Below are 18302 nucleotides of genomic sequence, written 5' to 3'. Positions count from 1 at the left end.
CTCTGATTTTTTTTTCTTAAGTTCTAGTTGCACAGACCTAATCAGGAATAGAATTTTTAAGCCTAAAAGAAGCTGGACTCTAATGATTGGGAACATTCAAATGTCACTCAACACTTAATGCGAAGTACTCCCAGCCAAGCAAGACTGAGATACAATCATGATGAGATTTGTAAGCATGTATATCTGAAGGCATTTGTTCAAGTCTCAGAATTACTCAAGTCATCAAGAACCTTGAGAATAACACAATCCAGTCAGTAGAGCGTAGGCTTTCCCATAGGTTACTAAATTGCTTCTGTCTCTTGATTCCTTATTAATGTAGTCCTTTTGAAATTGAACTAATTCTTAGAAAGTTCCTCTTTCTTCTGCCACACAAGTGTTGGAAAAAAAAGTACAGTATTTACTTTCCAACTAGGTAATCTTTTTCTCTTTGCCTGAGTCGAGTGCCCTTATGGTCTTATCTGTCATGATGACATACAGTACTAGTGTGATATTAAAAGGAAATATATGCTGATGTAGGCTGGGAAGAGAAATGGTGAGCTAATAAGCAGATGTGTGTTCGAAGGCACGCTATGAGAAGAGAAGCCTCATCTCCATTTGGCTCTGTGAGAAATAAATAAAACAGTAAAGAGAAGAAAGTTTTTCTTTTTTCGTGGTTTTTTATTATTATTATTATTATTATTAAGACAATAGGAAAATTAGAAACTTCAGATGAAAAATGAAAGAGAAAATCCTTAAAGTTAGTGCATAGTGCAGGACAGTTGGAAATTTGATATTTACTACATCGTGTTATTCTCCATTCTCCCGTACTATAAGGAAAGTGTCTCATTGCCTCAGTTACTTAAGAATTGTCATGACTTTCAGAAGTGTCAGTGCTTAACAGGGAATAATATCTATATTTCACTTGCTATATGTCACTGTATCACATATTCAACCTCTCAATATTCTGGTAGTAGTAAATCTTGAATTGTTGTTCCTTTTCCCAGTATTTAGATGAGTAATTTATATTATTTCTGCTTTTGTAGGTAGTCCACAATACAGCTGTTCCCAATGCACTGGCTGTGGATTGGATTGGGAAGAATCTCTATTGGTCTGATACTGAAAAGAGAATTATTGAGGTGTCAAAACTCAATGGTTTATACCCTACCGTCCTTGTGAGCCAAAGAGTGAAGTTTCCTAGAGATCTGTCCTTAGATCCTCAAGCTGGGTATGAAGCAGCCATTTTGCATTAATTCATGTTTAGTGCTAATTTTATAGTCAAATATTTTTTTTATAAAAATAGAAGATAGGACGTACGAATTAGCTTTTTATTATTTGACTTTCAGCAACGCTGGTTATCAGTAGTCTAAAATGCATTACCAATGCTTACTATATCATCATTTCATACAAAATTGGTATAATAGAAAGATGAATGCAGGTACTAAACCATGTTTTGTTATATTTGCTACTCTGTAGATATTTTCTGTTGGTAGGAGGAAAGCAGATATTTCAAGAAACATCCCTATCTTTTTTTTTAAGAAATGTGTTACTACATAACAAATTTCATGTTGTGTAGAAGACAATTCTTATGTTTTGTTTCAGTTATTCAAGGAAGCAATCTGTCTCGTTAGAGCTCTATTCTGTGTTTCATAGTATCCAGAATCATTTAGGCTATTCATCTACCACGTTTTTGAAGACTTTTTACTGATACTTTGTGTATGTGAATCAAAGAGTGAAAATGTTTAGTCCCCCATAATTGGAAGAAAGCAATTACCTGATTTACTCTTTAAAATTAAAGTTTTAATTTTCACACAAGTCTAATAACTGGAGTGATTAATTATTAGGATAGAAGAGATCTATTTTAGGAGACTTAGTTTCTAGCTTTAGTTTTCAGATATTTGAAATTATCAATATTCTTAAAAAAAATAATTGCAACAATGATAAGAAGTGAGAACTGCCTAGTTAAAGTATCTTGTTAACTGGTACCTTTAATTGATAATTTTATTAATCGTTGCATGGCATATTAATTAATATAAATCTGTGCTGGTGTTCTGAGTGCAGTTTTGAGCACCACTGCCATTTTTGATTTCTTGATTGGTGTGAGAGCTGTAGGAACCATGAACAATTTTTGTCACAGTTTTATAATACTTACAAAATATTATAATTTTTCCCATAAAATTGATGTCCTTGAGAAATTCAACCTAATACTATGAATTTTAAAAAGAAAGACAGAAAAGAAATAATATTTCCATTAACAAATTTATTTGATGATTTTTTTCACTGAATCACATAATGGTTGAGGTTGGAGTGGACCACTGAAGGTCATTTCGTCCAACCCCAACCGATATAAGCCTTTTCAACTTTTTTCTGTTTCTCTCTTTGTTTGTTTTTAAACAGAAGGTTTCTAGCCATTTCTATTTGATCAAAACCCAATTGGCATGAGAAACTCAAATTATTTCATGCCAGCATCTGAATCTGGTGATAGAAAAAAGAAAGAAAATTTTATATTCCTAAAACAGAAAATGTATAAAAACATTGAGTTATTTCCTGTTTATGTGACAGTACGTGTAATGCCACAACCGTTGGTCGCTGGGTCTGTACGTCTCAATATGCAGTTAATGCCTCTCAATTCGCCAGTAAACCATCATCTACATTAACACTATCCACTAAAACATCGGTGTACGTTTAATTGAAAGTCATTAAAACCTGGTGATTTTCTAACTAAATGTATTCTCTTAAATAATTATTTATGTAGCATATAATCTTTAAGAAAAATGATACTTCTGAATACTAATACTTAAGTTATTATCTAGTCCCTGAATAAATAAAATATAACTACAGGAATTTTGCCATATGTCTTTTCAGATCTAAATTCCATATATTATGCTTTCTGTTTTGTGGAACATTAGGGTACAACTGCGTAAATTTGATGAATAAAACTAACGTAGTGTCTTACAACATCCCTGTAATATCATGGCCAATTAATCATTCTTCTCCATCTCTAAATCCTAAGGCTCAAGTAATCATTTGAAGGTTCAGTGACGAGAGAAAATGGTTGAGTTGCTCTGGATTCTACCAAAACAAAGAAAAGCAGGATATTTCCTAGCTAAGAAATGGCACTTGTCTGTCTAACTATTTTTAAGAGAAAAAACATTTTCTACCAGTTCTTAGAACTAACATTGAATTTGCCTGTAACTGTGCCCTTATTGGACAGAGAGGATGTAGACGTTTGTTAAAGGTGTTGAAGATACCACCACATGGTATCTCTGTCTGGTTGCCTGGACATCCAGGACATGTTCCCTGCATATGCAGAAATCAACTCTATAAAGTTTGTACGAAGAGCCTCAGTCTTCCAGGAAGGTTTAGATATACACAGGCGTAATAAACTACTTGTGCCCCTGCTCAGTGCACAGTATGTGTACAGATGAAGCTTTTTGAGGCCAAGGCATGTGTTTGTTTGCTTTAAAATAATTTTTTTATTTGTTTGTTTATTTTAATACGGAAAGCTGCTGGAAATAAAAACTGTGTTTGCATTTGAAATTGCTTGAAATATTATTAACTATATATCTGTTTTTTTTCTCATAAATGAGAAATGCTAAATGAGCTATATTGCTGATGCCATACAATAGTAACGATATATTTCCAAAGAAGTTTTCTGTTAGTTGATGGAGAAATTTTGCTTTCTCTGCTGCTTATGTGGAGCAGGTTCAGTGTCAAGAACAGTGTGTTTTGTGGGATACCGGTAGCTGTCCTTGGGGCCACCATTTTCTCCCGCACACAAATAGTCTTCCAGGTGGCTTTTTAAGAATATGAGCTGCATCTGGTTTTTTGAGAGCCTGTCCAAAAAAAGCAGCATATCAGCCTCCCAGCTGGAAAGATCTGTGCTCAGGTTCGAAGTAATGACATACAATAGTAGCAATACGCATCCATGTACCAAATAATAGGACTATAAAAAAAAAACAAAAAAAAAACAACAAACAAAAAAAAACCCAGAAACAAACCACATGCTCTGTATTGTGGCTAAGTAACATTTGAAGGAGAAAATTTCTGCTCAGCTTTCCGACAGTTTTTCTCAGTCTTTGCCTGTTTTTAAGGCTTCAATGTGAGAAAACTTTGGTTTTGAAACTGGTACTTATTGAAGTCATATAATTAGTGTTATATTACTGTTAACAGCAAAATAGGGTTTTGTAATATGTGTAAAAAACAGGGTGACTAATACAATAGTTGTGATAATTTTAGTAGTAATGCCACTTTTGAAGGATGTGAGATTCGCTAAGTCGAGTCTTGTGGTACTTAAAACTCTAAGGTGTCAAGACTAAGCAATTTAAATGCATTTTTTACTAGTTCATAATAAATATGATGAAGTCACATCTAACATAAGGACTCTCCTCTTCAAACCCTTTATATTTACCACACTTTAAAGACAGGTCTAGAAAAAAACCCCAAAATTGAAACTTTATAGAATAATTACTGGTTTATTCTTATGATCAGCTAAATAAAGTAATTATTTATTGTGATTATTTTTGCATCTCTAAACAAGCAGCTTTTGTTTGTTTTTATTTTTATAGATACTTATACTGGATTGATTGCTGTGAGTATCCGCACATTGGCCGTGTTGGTATGGATGGCTCCAGTCAAACAGTTGTCATAGAAACACAGATATCTAGACCTATGGCTCTTACAATAGATTATGTCAACCACAGACTGTATTGGGCTGATGAAAATCATATTGAGTTTTCTGACATGGATGGATCTCATAGACATAAAGGTTGGTCAACAGCTTTTTTTTTTTTTTACTTTGTTTTCTCTTTTTGCTAGTTTTAAATTAAAGGCACTTTGCATGTTATGTGTAATGATGTAAAAACTGTACGTTAAAACATTTTTGCAACCTTTACTGTTTCCTTTTATCAATATTTTAAAAGTTGCTTTTTATATTCCTTCCCTGTTAGGACTGTGAGTAATTTTTAAACATGCAGTAAAATACATGTCCATGGGAAAAACGTCAAATGAAAACAAACGCTGGGAACAGGCTCAGCAGTCAAAGGCTGCCTTATTGATTCTTAATATATTTTTGCATTACACGTTCCCAACCAAAGCCAGTGAAACGTGGCTGTTAAAAGTGGAAGGGATATGTCCTGTGTGCCACGTGCCAGAATGTGGCTCAAAGCAGCTCTTCCTCTGGCCGGAGAAAGCCTGGAAATGCCTATTAATCTGCTCAGCATGAGTCAATAAAGAGACAAGTACTGCAAATGTAATTTGGGGCTTTCCTGGTAGATGGGTAAAATAATAACTTTTGAAATACTTAAGCAATGAAATAATCTTTATCCTTGTTTCTGCTCCTCACAAGACAGGTAATTAAAAAGCTAGGATCTATAAAATGTTTAAAAAGTAAATAAAGTTTTACACTATGATGAATAGTTCTCATATTCCAAATGGTATAATTAAAGATCTTTCCCTTTAATTGAAATATACAAAATACTTAGTATTGCTATGCTGGGTTGTTTTGTGTTTGTTTATTTTTTTTTTTTAATAAAACCATTAGCTGAGGTCGCTTCCACAAACTTTACCCAAACCTCAGAACTGCTGCTATCCTGGTAAAACTTCATGCCTTTGGGATTTTGTAGGCTTTTATCTCATACTGGGTGCCTCCAGGTTTTCTCCAAACTAGAGTTCATGAACTACTTTATTTTCAGATTGAAGCTTCTTCATTGTGAAATAAAACACCACCTCCCAAAAAAGTTTTCTAGCTTTTGTTTTCACAAATAGTAAGTTATAAATAAATAGGTCACAATTCAATTACAGTTGAGGTGGTAGATCGAAGAGCTGTAAACATTCCCATTAATCTCAGTATTAACTTTGGTATTTTTTATAACGAACATGGGACAGTCATAACCGGCTCACCTAAGCAGTACTTGCCCAGACGTACCCCCGAGTGCCAGCTGGATTCCTGCTGACAGTCTATTTTTCTGACACATGAAGAAAAGCTCCATACTCCTCTTGATGTTATTCCCTGTGCTGCTGTCCAGCTATTTTGTTCTCATACAATTATTCTCTTACTCGTCTTTCTGGATCTTTCAAAGGAAAGGAGTAAACAATAGCCAGTGTGTCTTTCTTAACCATAACCTGACTGCCATGGTCAAACCTTTCTCAATTTTCTCTTACAAGCTGAAAATTTCATGATTTTTCTTTCTCAGAAAATGGCCTTTTATCCCTATATTTCAGAAGGCATCTGCAAAATTCCAGTGATGCTGTCTTTGGTGTCCATTGCCGTGGTCTCCAGCTTGGGGATTTCTCTTGCCCAAGTGGGTAAAATCAGCTTCAAATGCTTTTATACTCATGGAGTTAATGTCTCCCCCTGAGGACATGTGAACCGAGATAAGAAGGAAATTTGTCACAAAGCTACAGCTGGTACCAGTGAAGAGCAATGTTTCATACAACAAATTCTCTTTCTCATTCAACAAAGCACTACCACTGCTAGTTTTAGACAGCTGAACGTGTGCATGACTGTTTAAGGAGCTTGTCTTACTCCCCTGCTATTACAGTGAAAGCATTTGAAGTCAAGTATTACTGGAAGTTCTGCAAGATTTCATGCCTGATCATTTTACCATTTCCATTTGTGAATGAAAATTTATAAAAATTTGCTACCAGTTAAATATCTGAGGCGAGCTCTAAAAGTCACATTGACTTTGTGTAAACCTGGTATCATCCTGCTTTTGACGATATGTCTGTTTTAAGTACAGATGATAAGTAAATATTCATGCAATAAGAAACATGCTTTGGGAGAAAGATCCTGAGGTGTTTAAATTATGTGGGAGGAAGATGTTTTTCCTTAGCTAATGCTGTCTGTCACTTTCTGTTGTTAGGATCTCCACTCAAGGTGGTTATCAAATCAAAATCAAGTTCTGGAAAAGTTTCTATGCATTTAACAAAGCAGCAATAGATTTATTGGTATCTGAAACCGATGAAAGATGCCTGCAGGTGCTCCAAAGGGTGCTGAGAATTATGAAAAGCTCCTACGTAATGATCAATTTGTCTTTAATCGGAATCTTTTCCGTGCCTCCCCTCTTCTCCTGGAACAAACTTCCAAATAGATTTTACATGCCTTCATGTTTCAGCACAAGACTAGGAATATTTCTGGAAGATAAAATTTAACCATTTCAAATCAGTTGTCTTAATAAGGGAAACTCGAAGTTCAGTGGTGGGATTTTAGAAGAGGTGAAACCGTGATCTATTCTAGATTTCTGGTATGAGAAACTGTAATCCATGTTGATAAGCACTTGAGGAAGATCAGGTTTATATCTTGTGATAACTGTTTCTTGAAGACATATTATTCACATGGATTTCATGGTCCATTTTCCTTTGTCATTTTGAGACCACTGTGTTGTCTAAGTTAAAAGGACGGTTGAGTTTATTCTATCCTTTGTGTTTCCAAATGGAGAAGGATGAAGGCACACATATGATGACCATAAAATACATACTTAAGGAGCAGAGAGAGAAGTATAAATGGGAATCATGTGAGTGATGCAGTCTGACTTGCTAGTTTTTGTAAGCAAAGTATTTTTTTGCCTGTTTATCTGACCTTTAAGGATAAGGGTAGCTTGCTGTGCATTTTTCTGAAAATATATCTTTGGGATCTTAAATTATGTGTTAGAAAATGTATCAAAAAATGCCATGGAGATTTCACAAGACCCAGTAAATAAGTATCTTGTCAGAATTGGTGAATCTTTTATTATAAGTGGATATTATATGAGATGGACTGCAGTGTTCTGTGCTCTGCACTAGATGCTTCTTGAAGACAAACAGAACAACCTTTGGCTGATCACTGACATGCTGTATGTTAAATCAAGGAGTGTTTATTCCATGCAATGGGAGTTTACATGTATTTAGAATTTAGTTTTAACAATTTTTGCAACAAGGGTTTAGTGTTTTGTTTTGTGGGGTTTTTTTCTTTCTTACGAATTATGAAGATTTCTCAGGAAAAGAGACCATCTGCTGCTTTTTTCTTGTAAAGTTCCTCTGCATTTCAATAGAGTAACAGGCTTTTATAATTATCAAGAGAGTCCTAGTAAGAACTTTGAAAACATGCTAACTAGGCAAGAAATCTTACAGTACTTGGGAGCTCTTCTTGGCACTAGGGGCAGCAATGACCTTGCTTATCTATTTGAAGTTTAATGCTTGATTATGTAAACTGTCTTTAGAGCTTAGCCAATTTAGCACTGCGGCATTCACAAATGTTATGCACGCTAAATGATTAAGCAAGTATTGAAGCACTAATCTGGCTAAGCACTAAGCTGGTTTACTTCTGTGAGCCTTAAAAAAACAACAACAAAAAAACCCAACCACATTTAAGAATTTGTCAGACTTAACAGCTGCTTTTGGCTCCCACTGCCCAGAGGAGATGCAGGCTTCACAGTTCCCTAGGTATCTGATTGCCTTCATGCAGGTTTTCCTATCCTTCAGAGCTCTTAAACCTGAAGGTGCCTACCATTTTCCCATTTCACTCTTTGAAGATGAGAATTTCAGTATAATGAAACTATAAAAGTGGAATCTGATAGTCCAGTTTAGGAGCTGTACAGAAGCTTTCCTGAGCTGAGATTAGTCCTTAACTGTGTCAAGTTCTTTGATGTCTTATACTGTAAAAACACAAGTTGAGCACTTTATTTCTTCATCTTACAGAGGCATGAAAATTAAGCAATGAAAAAATGTTGAACCTTAAATGAATTAAGCATTTGTGAATTACTACTTTAGCTGTAATATAATTAACAGAAACTTTCCTATAGTATCTCAACTTGAAAAAAAAACCACTTCTCTTCAGAATTGGCTTCTGCCTGAGTGTTTACAAACCTCAGAACTGGTGTACATATATACAAGTTTTAAAGTATCAAGTATAAGGTTTTGGTGGATTATAACCTGTTTTCGTTTTTATCACCTGTCATTTCAGCAACTGCTAGTTGGAAGGGCTTTGTAGGTAGAAAGTATTTGTATTTAATTCTGATCTCTGCCTCCACAGTTTTATCAAAGAGTAAATCTAGTTATTTATGAAATTGTCCTAATGTAAAAGTAATCTAGGAGATTACAGAAACCAATTGCTTCCAGATTTATGCTGCAGTTTTTATAGCTCAGAAATTAGAAAAGTCTAAAAAGAGCCTTTCTCACAGCAGATGAGAAATAAACAGTAGTTCCGATACTGCAACAGTTTTTCCCCATCTTTTGAGGAGTCTATAGATTCACTCATTATAGCCCCATCTGATAGCACAAACTGATAATTGCTTCACCTCCACTATTGCATTCTAGATTCAGTTTTCATGATTGTTCAGATAAAATTCTCCAATTCATATGTCTTCCTAAATCTGATTATTTTATTTTATTGTATTCTATCTCTTTTAGAGGATAATATTCAGGAAAATACACAGATTGACCTATATTAAAGGCAGTTCACACAGTTACATTACTCTAAAGTTCCACAGTCTCCAGTTTATGGAGCCCAGTTTATGAAGATTGCCAACAGGTTGGTTTCTGTATCTTCCACTGTTCTTGTGATAATATACCCAAATTTGATTAGATTGTGAACTTTTTTCTACATACTCATTAAAAACATAGTGGACATTCACTGTATATTTCTGTATGAGCTGGACATGCGCCATCACAAGTTATAAAGGATGGGCATTACTTCCCATGCAGTTATTCTGTCGGAAAGCAACCGGAACAGAGAACATAAAAGACATTTTTTTTCTTGTGTCACAAGGTCTCCTCCCCATGGTCATATCAACACAATCAGAAACGGGAGGGTTTTGATGCAGAAAGTTGCAAAGTTTTGAACGGCATCTGTAGTTGTAGAAGGTAAATCAGATAAACCAAAGGGGCTTAGCAGTCCGTATGCTCACAGGTAGGTGATGGCAAGAGACAGTCCGGGCAGGAGATGGAGAGGCGAAGATGAAGGAAGGAACAACTTGGGGGGCAGAGTGGGGATGAACATTGATGTATTGCTACTGGTTTCAATCTAAGGTGTAGGGGCTGGTAGGCATGTAAATGGTCTCTGTAAATCTGAAAAATAATTCAAGAATCTTTGACACCCGTTACCATGCTATCAGTCGTTTTACTCAAATAGTGACTTGTATATATTTGAGAATAATTTAACCACTGCTGTGACAGCATGCTAGTCTGTATTGCCATGGGGCAACTGGCATATAAACAACTGCTCACAGTGAAATTAAAAAGGCAATAAAACTTCTTAAAGTAGGACAATAAAATATTTCAGTCCTAGATTTGATCAATGAATTTTTGTAAGCAGATTTTTGAAAATTTGTTCATCTCTTCTCGTGGTATCATTATAAGTCTATGCATAACAGTCTGCTTTAACACCACAGATGCATTTGTGCCTTTTTGTGTTTAGATTTAAATCTAAATTTCCTGCTGCCTTTGTGATAGTAGTTGTGGGATGTGTAACAGTTTTTATGCAAGATATTACATGGAAATGTTCTCAGTTTTCACTATTTCAATTACATTTTTTGACAGGCAAAATGTCCTGCCACTTTAATACTAGGGCTTTTATCTTCCATACTTCCCCAATGTGGATGTGTGATGTGTATATCACATGTGCAGAAAGAAATACCTATGCATGCACATGTTGTTATTAAAAATATCAGTGATACCATCCTAAAGGTGTATTTTTTTCTCCTGTGAAACATAGCTTCAATTACTGGAATTAATGTATATATTCTATGAATAATGTTTTTTTCCTGTTCATTCAGTTTGACAGGTTTGTTTTTTTAAAGTGTCAGTTTAATAAAAGTAATAGTGATTATAAAGCATCTCATCCTTAAAAAAAAATAGTGGTTTAATGGAACATACTTCATTACATCTGTCAAAAATACATACTTTTTCACAAGCTTAATAGACATAATCTTATTGCCATTATTCATTATTAATTTCATTGTCTAAGCACTTAAGATTCTTTATCAAAAGGAGCAAGAATCAGCAATAAGTACTATACAGAAATAAAAATTATTCACTGTGTCTCAAAGAGGTTACAAGTTGAATGTGAAATGAGACAAAAATGTCTCCAAGGGACTGCAGGTGGAAAGAGGACAGTATGGGCCACTGTTGCAGCACCAGAGATCAGTGATTGCAGAGTTTATTTGTTTTTGTAGGTATAATGGCTGTTTCCTTATTAACTGTTGCGCTTCCTTGATGCAGTTTGTCTTTGGAGGAGTCTTAATTTTTCCTAAGGGTTTACCACTGGTTCCATTTGGATCAAGATGTCAGTAGGCTTTTTATTTTTATTCTACTGCCATTCAGAAGCTGAAGAGTTACAGAGAGCGGAATGCACTAACTTCTAAGGTTTGATCAGCATTGTAAATTTTCTGTCTTTGGGTGCCAAAATTCTTAAACAGAAACTGCTCTAATGCCATGGTGGGAGAAGAAGGTCGTTTATAATGTTTTTTAACAACCGTTACTGCCTTTAGCTGTTACTTACCAGCACTGGAACTCTGTCTGGGTGAAAGCATTTTTGGGAGGAGCGTGACAGCAATCTTTGACCCCTTCGCTTCTTGTAGACTTTGCATGAGGGCATGGCAAGGTTGCAGTCCCTTCTTTTTGCAAAGGGGAGGGACAGATCACTTTCTAGGCCAGAAGTGAGGGGATCAACAAGCTTCAGCTTGAACAGGAGCCGAGCACCAAAGAAAATGTAACCTTGGTGGACATGACGAAGCACAGATATTTTTTGTCGTGTTTACTGATTAGAGGAAGGCAGCATTTGTCCTTTTGAGGGAACGTTTTCTTGGCACATGGATTTTAACAGATGACAATGAGATTATTTTTTTGTTGTTGTTCGTATTAGTTACAGTATTTGGTTTTACTTTTGAAATATTTGTGTTTCAATAAGAGCTGAGTGAGTTTGGGTTTCACTTCTTCTGTAGGGCTTCTTCAGGAAGCATATTTTGTAGTTAGGAAATCCTACATGGCATGATTTTCACCCCTGGAATCAAATGAACATATTTTTTTTTGCTTAGGTAGAGGTACTCAGAAAATATAAGGGAAACAGAGTTCACACAAGAGAAGAGTAGACGTTTTAATCACAGATATGACTTACAGCATATGAATTTATATTCTTGGATCAAAATCAGTACAAAATGTACGGGAGAGATGTACATTTTAAGTCTGTGCGTGCTTCTCATATGCCTACATGATCGTTTCCAGTTTATGGAGATATGTGGCTCTTCTTCCCCTAAGTTCATGCAGCACTTTATCTCCCTTTACTGTGTTTATGTATTGTCATTTTCGTTTGTGTTCAAGTACCTAATAATTTGTATTTGCTACTGCTTCTGGTCTGTTGCAAGCCTCCCCTTTTTTTCCTTTTACTACCCACCTGTATTTCTTCCTCCTATTTTCTGCAGCTTTCGGATAGGCTTGGGCATTCTTTCCCTTTTCTACCTTCTCTTTCTTACCACATTTCTTGTCTTCTTGTTGCTTTATCAAGCACTGTTTGGGATAGCATTCAGTGTAACAGAACCCGTGATTTATGTATACAATGAAACCTATTATGGCAGTAGAAGACCTGTTAAAGAGGAGGGTTGCAAGCGGCTCGCCCATCCCTTGTAAGAGGAGGCTGTGGTAGGAAAAGGAATCACAGAAGCAATTGTCAGGTGCAAATATTCCTCAGAAATTCCTTAGAGTGGTGATTTTGTATTCCATGGCTTTTGTCCTTCATAATTGTGGAGTAAGTTGTGGAATATGCCCCTGTAACGCATTTTATTAAATAATATGAGGGTCATGAAAAATCAAAGTATCGGTTTGAATTAATAAGATCCCATTGCTGGCACAAAGTATAGCATTTTTTACTCATATGTGATACATAGTGTGCGTTGCAGCATATGAAAGCTGGCATATATTTTCTGAGATGTGCTATATGGTAGGCTGTAAGAAACTTGAATCACTGAAATATTATTTGGGACTCGGTGGAAGTAGACAGCTGAGTAATACTACTCAGGCAAGGAGGTATGAAAAGGCTAAAGGCACTTCTCTCTCTTCCCTCATGCTGTAGCAGCTGTCTGATGTGCCCCGTCCGTGATGGTGGGGTCTGGCAGCTGGGCAGTTACCCTTTTTCTGATTGAACAGCGCTGCAGTTACACTTGCTGAGATTTCTTCATCCAAGAGAAAAGTATTATGCACATGTTACAAGGGATTATTTAAGTTTGATACTCTAACAATGAGGGGGACATCTAGTAAGTACTGGTATAGTAAAATACTTACTGCTAGAGCTGTATCCAGTGATTATTGGTCTGCAGGTAGGTGTTTTATTAGGGTTTTTGCTGAGTGTTTTGAAGTATGGATTGGGCTTCAGCTTACTTAACCCAATTTTGGAAGCATTCATAGAGGCCATGGGGTGATGTTGTTATGAGAAACCTTAAAAGGAAAAAAATGAGATCTATTGAATACATCAGTCATTCTAGAAAGTAAGTAACACTAAGTGAGTGTAGTTCTCATGACTCTGTGTTAAAATACGACTGTTTAAATTCTCCATGACTTTCCTGGTCGATTTGACCGTTGGTGTTGGTGTAATGTAAGTTTTGTGTTTAACAGAATATATTACTTTCTTACTAATGGATTGTCAACGAGACATCTTGATGGAATGTTTTCAGACAGGTGATGGAGGGGAAGCAGAGGTACTTACCAGTCATAACTAACGTGGCTTTACTTCACATTTACTTGCAGAAAGTAGGCGAAAGAAAGGAGAAAGTTAGTCTTGCTTTCCTGTGTAAAACTGATTCACACTGCAATGGGTGCCGTGAGGTTGGCAACTAGTGTTGCAACATAGAACTAATGTGTGTCATTTATAAAGAGGTAGATTAATGCAGCTTAGGTTATCTTGAAGTTAAAGGAATGACAAGAGAGAAAGTGAGTGCCTCTTCTACTATGTATATTTATGATAAATCAGTAGCTGTCCACCACCTGAAATTTTGGAAATCTTGAAACACTGGTGTCCTCAAAGGCAAAGAATAGAGAGCATGAGAGACATAACTTAATGAGAAGTTGGCTTTAATGCAGAAACCCATTGAACTTATAAAGTTACTCAAAATAAGAACTAGTGGCAGGACAAACTAATCTGCGAGTGTTTAAATCATTGACAGTTTTAACTTTGACCAATGTATGTGGTAATACTGGAAAACCTAGGTTTTAGAAACAGATATACTCTGATGTACTTCTTTTAAAGAACATAAAAAAGAGCGTATAATATTTGTAACATTGTGTTTGATATTGTGGATTTGTTTTTAAGATAGCTGGAAGATTCAAGCTTTTAAACCTGGTGCTTACATAGTCGGCTTTAAAAAACATAAAAACATACTTGGGTCAATGAACACTTCTCTGAACTGCAGTGCTCTAAGTGTAGTATTTAATGTTTTATGCCACACATTCAACTTAGCTTCCCTATTAATAAGGTGTAATGAGACAATTAAAACAGTATGTGTTACTGTCCTGAGTTGTCTTTAGTTCAGGAATACAAAGGATCATCTGGATTCTGATGTATGTATAATCCATATTGAAGCTAGGATAAATTGTATGGCAACCCACAAACATACACAGCATTTACTTATACATCTATATTCAGGATATGGTGTTTACTTGTAATTCCTGGATGGCCAAGAGGATGACTGCCAGATACATTTTTCCTTGGTGAGGAACAATAAAGATGACAAAATCAAAATAGTTTTCCAATGTAAATTCTCTTCATGTGCATTAAGGCTTTTATATGGCCATTTATTCTGATTTTAATCTTAGCTGTGATCAGAATAAGATAAAACAGACAAAAACCCCCACATTCGTTTTATTTAGAAAGACTGGAGTGGTACCATTGAAATCTTTAATTTGATGTCAAAAGTAGCAACAAGTGTTTTTCCTGAACTCAAGCAAAAATAAAATAGCTTTGTGGATATCTTTGGGGTTTCACTCAGAGTTAACAGTTCCTGCTGTTCCTTCCTGCTTCTTCTGTCAGCCTGGTTTGTATTTCTCATTAGAAACTGCCCTTTAAGATCAGTAGGGAATTTCCTGCATTTTTGCAGATATACCTAAAATTCCTGCTTGTCTTTTAATTTTTGTACTGCGGCATAATCGTATGACTTAGAAGTTACAAGAAAACTAACAAATGTTTCTAATCTACCTAAAATAAAAAGTGCTGAGTTTAATATACTTAAGTGTCTGTGTATCAAGACATCACGATGGATTATGTTGTGCCCAGATGTACTTAAAATCCTATGGTAAATATGGCACAATAAAGCAACTGAGTCACTTAGATTCAATGAAGTAACTTACTATAACGAGTGGCAACAGAGGAAGCCTGAGAGACTCCAGTTTCTCAATGATTTACTGTGATACTGGATAGTGATTCAAACCAAAAGGGGTTTCTTTTACAGAGCGTGCATGTACACAGATTTCGATGAACTGATAATTCTGTAAGAGTTCAGAATTATAATTTCCTTTTTCTGAATGACATGAATGTGCAAATTCTCTGCTGGTTTAATTAATTGCAGGAATTCTTCACTATGAGAATGACGAGGCGGTGGGCCAGGCTGCCCAGAGCAGCTGTGGGTGCCCCATCCCTGGCAGTGCTCCAGGCCAGGCTGGATGGGACTGGGAGCAGCCTGGGCTGGGGAGGGTTGTCCCTGCCCGGGCAGGGATGGAACTGGGTGGGCTTTGAGGTCCCTTCCAACCCAAACCATTCTCTGGTTCTATGAACCTGCTAGTAAGCATATGATATGATAATTAGCATTTTCAATTAATAATTATACTAAAACATTTTAAAGGTCATTCAATTTTTAAGATTACAATTACAGATGCATGTCTTTTCTGAACAGTATTAAGTAGAATTCAACATTATCAAAGATGTATGCAGAGGCATCTCAAGGCATCTCAAGATGATTCAAGGAAAATCACTCATGTTAAGCAAAAGAACATTAAAAACACTGGGAAATGACTGGGATTGGGGTGCTTAGGCTCCGTCGTGTCTAGACATGGGGTTCATTTTGCTGCCTGCAGTTACTAGAGATGCCCACACACTCCCTGCTACCTCTAGGGTGAAGCTGGTACTATTGTCTAGTCTACAGCTTCTTTTCCCCACCAAGGGAATTATTTAATTCACTCCAGAGCAGAGTGGGGATAAAATTAACATGCGAGTAATTGAACTAATTAGTTGATAATACATATAGGTCTTCCAGTGGTCAGACAAACCCTGCTCTAGCCTTTTGGTGTTTTCCTGAATCTAGCAGATTTTTCTTGCAATTTATTCTGATAAATCCAGTGGTGAGAAAATAAGAGGGGGGAAAAAAAGGAAAGAGGTAGAAGAATCAATATAACAGAAGTATCTGTACTTATAGTTTCTGTCTTGTTTTGTTGTACTTGATGTGTTACTTTGGCAACAAAACTTAAAGTAATGGTACTTCAAGAATTCTTCCTCAGTTATGAACAAGACAGCAGCAATCACCATAGGAGTGATTTACTTCTAGATTACAGACCCCTTTTTTACAGTGATTCTGCAAAGAAGGGAAATTATAAGAGCTTTTCTTGGGGTTACTATACTCTCTAAGGAACTATTCCAAATTTGCCTATAAGTGCCATAATTAAGATTTCTTTGCACTGTGATTTCTTATCATTATGAAGCTCTTTAAAACAATATCATGCTGTTATTGCAGTATGATGGCTATGGTATGTGTAAACATACATGAAGGAAAAATTATTTTAGGTCTAGGAAGCAATGTTTCCTTGACCAGAAGGCAACACACCCTTCACTGGAATTCGCCATCAGCAAGACTATTGTATGGAAGATCGAATTTGCTACGTTGTCATTCCATATACTCAGTATCAGTCATAAGTTATCAGTGAACTATGAAATGTTCCAACTGGAATTTGAGATTTTCCAACTCTAAGCACATTCCAGGTTAAAAGATGAAGCTATTTTCAGCTACGAAAACAGGGTAGAGGTGTTAAGGATATGCTGGTTAAAAATGGCAGACTCAGGTGCTCCGGTTTTAATTTACAAATTGACCATTGTGCTCAGATATTCTCCTGTGACATTTATGATTACAACTAAATACATTAAAAGAAAAAAAAAAAAAAGTGGTGTTCAGTTTACATTTACTAAGTACAAGTAGTTCAAGATTAAAGAGTATGCAGTAGGATAAAGAACGCTCCAAAGCTTTTTCTGCCTTTTGTTCTTCCATCCCGTTTGAAATTATGTTGGCTTATAATTGTTTGATATTGTAACAATGGGGTACTATCATCACTTTCTTATTTTAAATTATAAGGTTGGTTATGCTAGGAATAAGCAATAAGCCTTCTTACTGCTATGTTTATTTTAATGCAAAACTTACCCTCCCCCGCCCCCCCTTTCTCTTATCATTATATTTTGCCAAAATAAAATACTACTGATTGTCTTAGAGCATGTTAAACACAGTGCCTATGTTTTCTAATAACTTTTATTCCCCTAAAACAGCAAATGAATATTGGCCTTCTGTAAAGAGTAGGCTGTCATATTTATGTTATGTACTACTTTAAATCTTAACGTCATTGCTTTAAATCTGGAGGTAATTTATGTTAACTGAAATTATTTCTTTACCACTGATTGGGCCAACTAATTCTAAGCAAGCAGAGCTCGTACCCCATCCATCTTTATCGTAATGGGTAATAAAAACCCTCTAGACCTGACATATTGTCATGACAATTATTCTCAAGACATTATATAGCGGTTGTATCTGTCAGCCCATGCAGTATGGAATATTTTAAATGGCAGTCTTCCAAGAGTGAACATTAATCTTAGTATCTCTTCTTACAGTTCCTAATCAAGATATTCCAGGGGTGATTGCACTAACATTGTTTGAAGACTACATCTACTGGACAGATGGGAAAACCAAGTCACTCAGCCGTGCCCACAAAACTTCTGGATCAGACAGATTATCGCTGATTAACTCATGGCATGCCATTACAGACATCCAGGTGTATCATTCTTATAGGCAACCTGATGGTAATTATTCTATCTATGCTTTCCATACAGCACATTGACATATTTCACTTAATAGCCAGTTGCTGAATTAATGAAAGCTCATTCATCTGCCGTGATTTATTCTTATTTCTGTTTTGTTTCAACTTGTGGAAGTTTTCAAATTAGCATTTTTAATCAGAAATCTGTGGTTAATGGTGTAAGGATAACTGGTATTAAGTAAATGTAATATATCATGTTCAGTGGTGAGATATCAATGTGGGTGCTGGAAAATTAACCCAGATACTGACTGGAAGTACAGAACTGTAAAGTTGCATTACAGTGTGAGCTACCAGTT

General features: G+C 35.8%; 1 protein-coding gene across 1 annotated transcript in view; it reads left to right on the top strand.

The window, feature by feature from the left end:
* The window catches only part of LRP1B (LDL receptor related protein 1B), a 470805-nt gene that overhangs the window by 357503 nt on the left and 95000 nt on the right, over positions 1–18302 (top strand). The window contains exons 57-59 of the mRNA XM_027815297.2: positions 1023–1204; positions 4545–4744; positions 17801–17989. Of these exons, the coding sequence (XP_027671098.2) occupies positions 1023–1204; positions 4545–4744; positions 17801–17989 (571 nt within the window). The remainder of the gene's footprint in view (positions 1–1022; positions 1205–4544; positions 4745–17800; positions 17990–18302) is intronic.

Source organism: Falco cherrug, chromosome 8 (genome assembly GCF_023634085.1).
Source record: "Falco cherrug isolate bFalChe1 chromosome 8, bFalChe1.pri, whole genome shotgun sequence".
In the NCBI taxonomy this organism is placed as follows: domain Eukaryota; kingdom Metazoa; phylum Chordata; class Aves; order Falconiformes; family Falconidae; genus Falco; species Falco cherrug.
The sequence above is the reverse complement of the archived record's forward strand: the minus strand, read 5'-3'. Positions and strand labels throughout refer to the sequence as shown.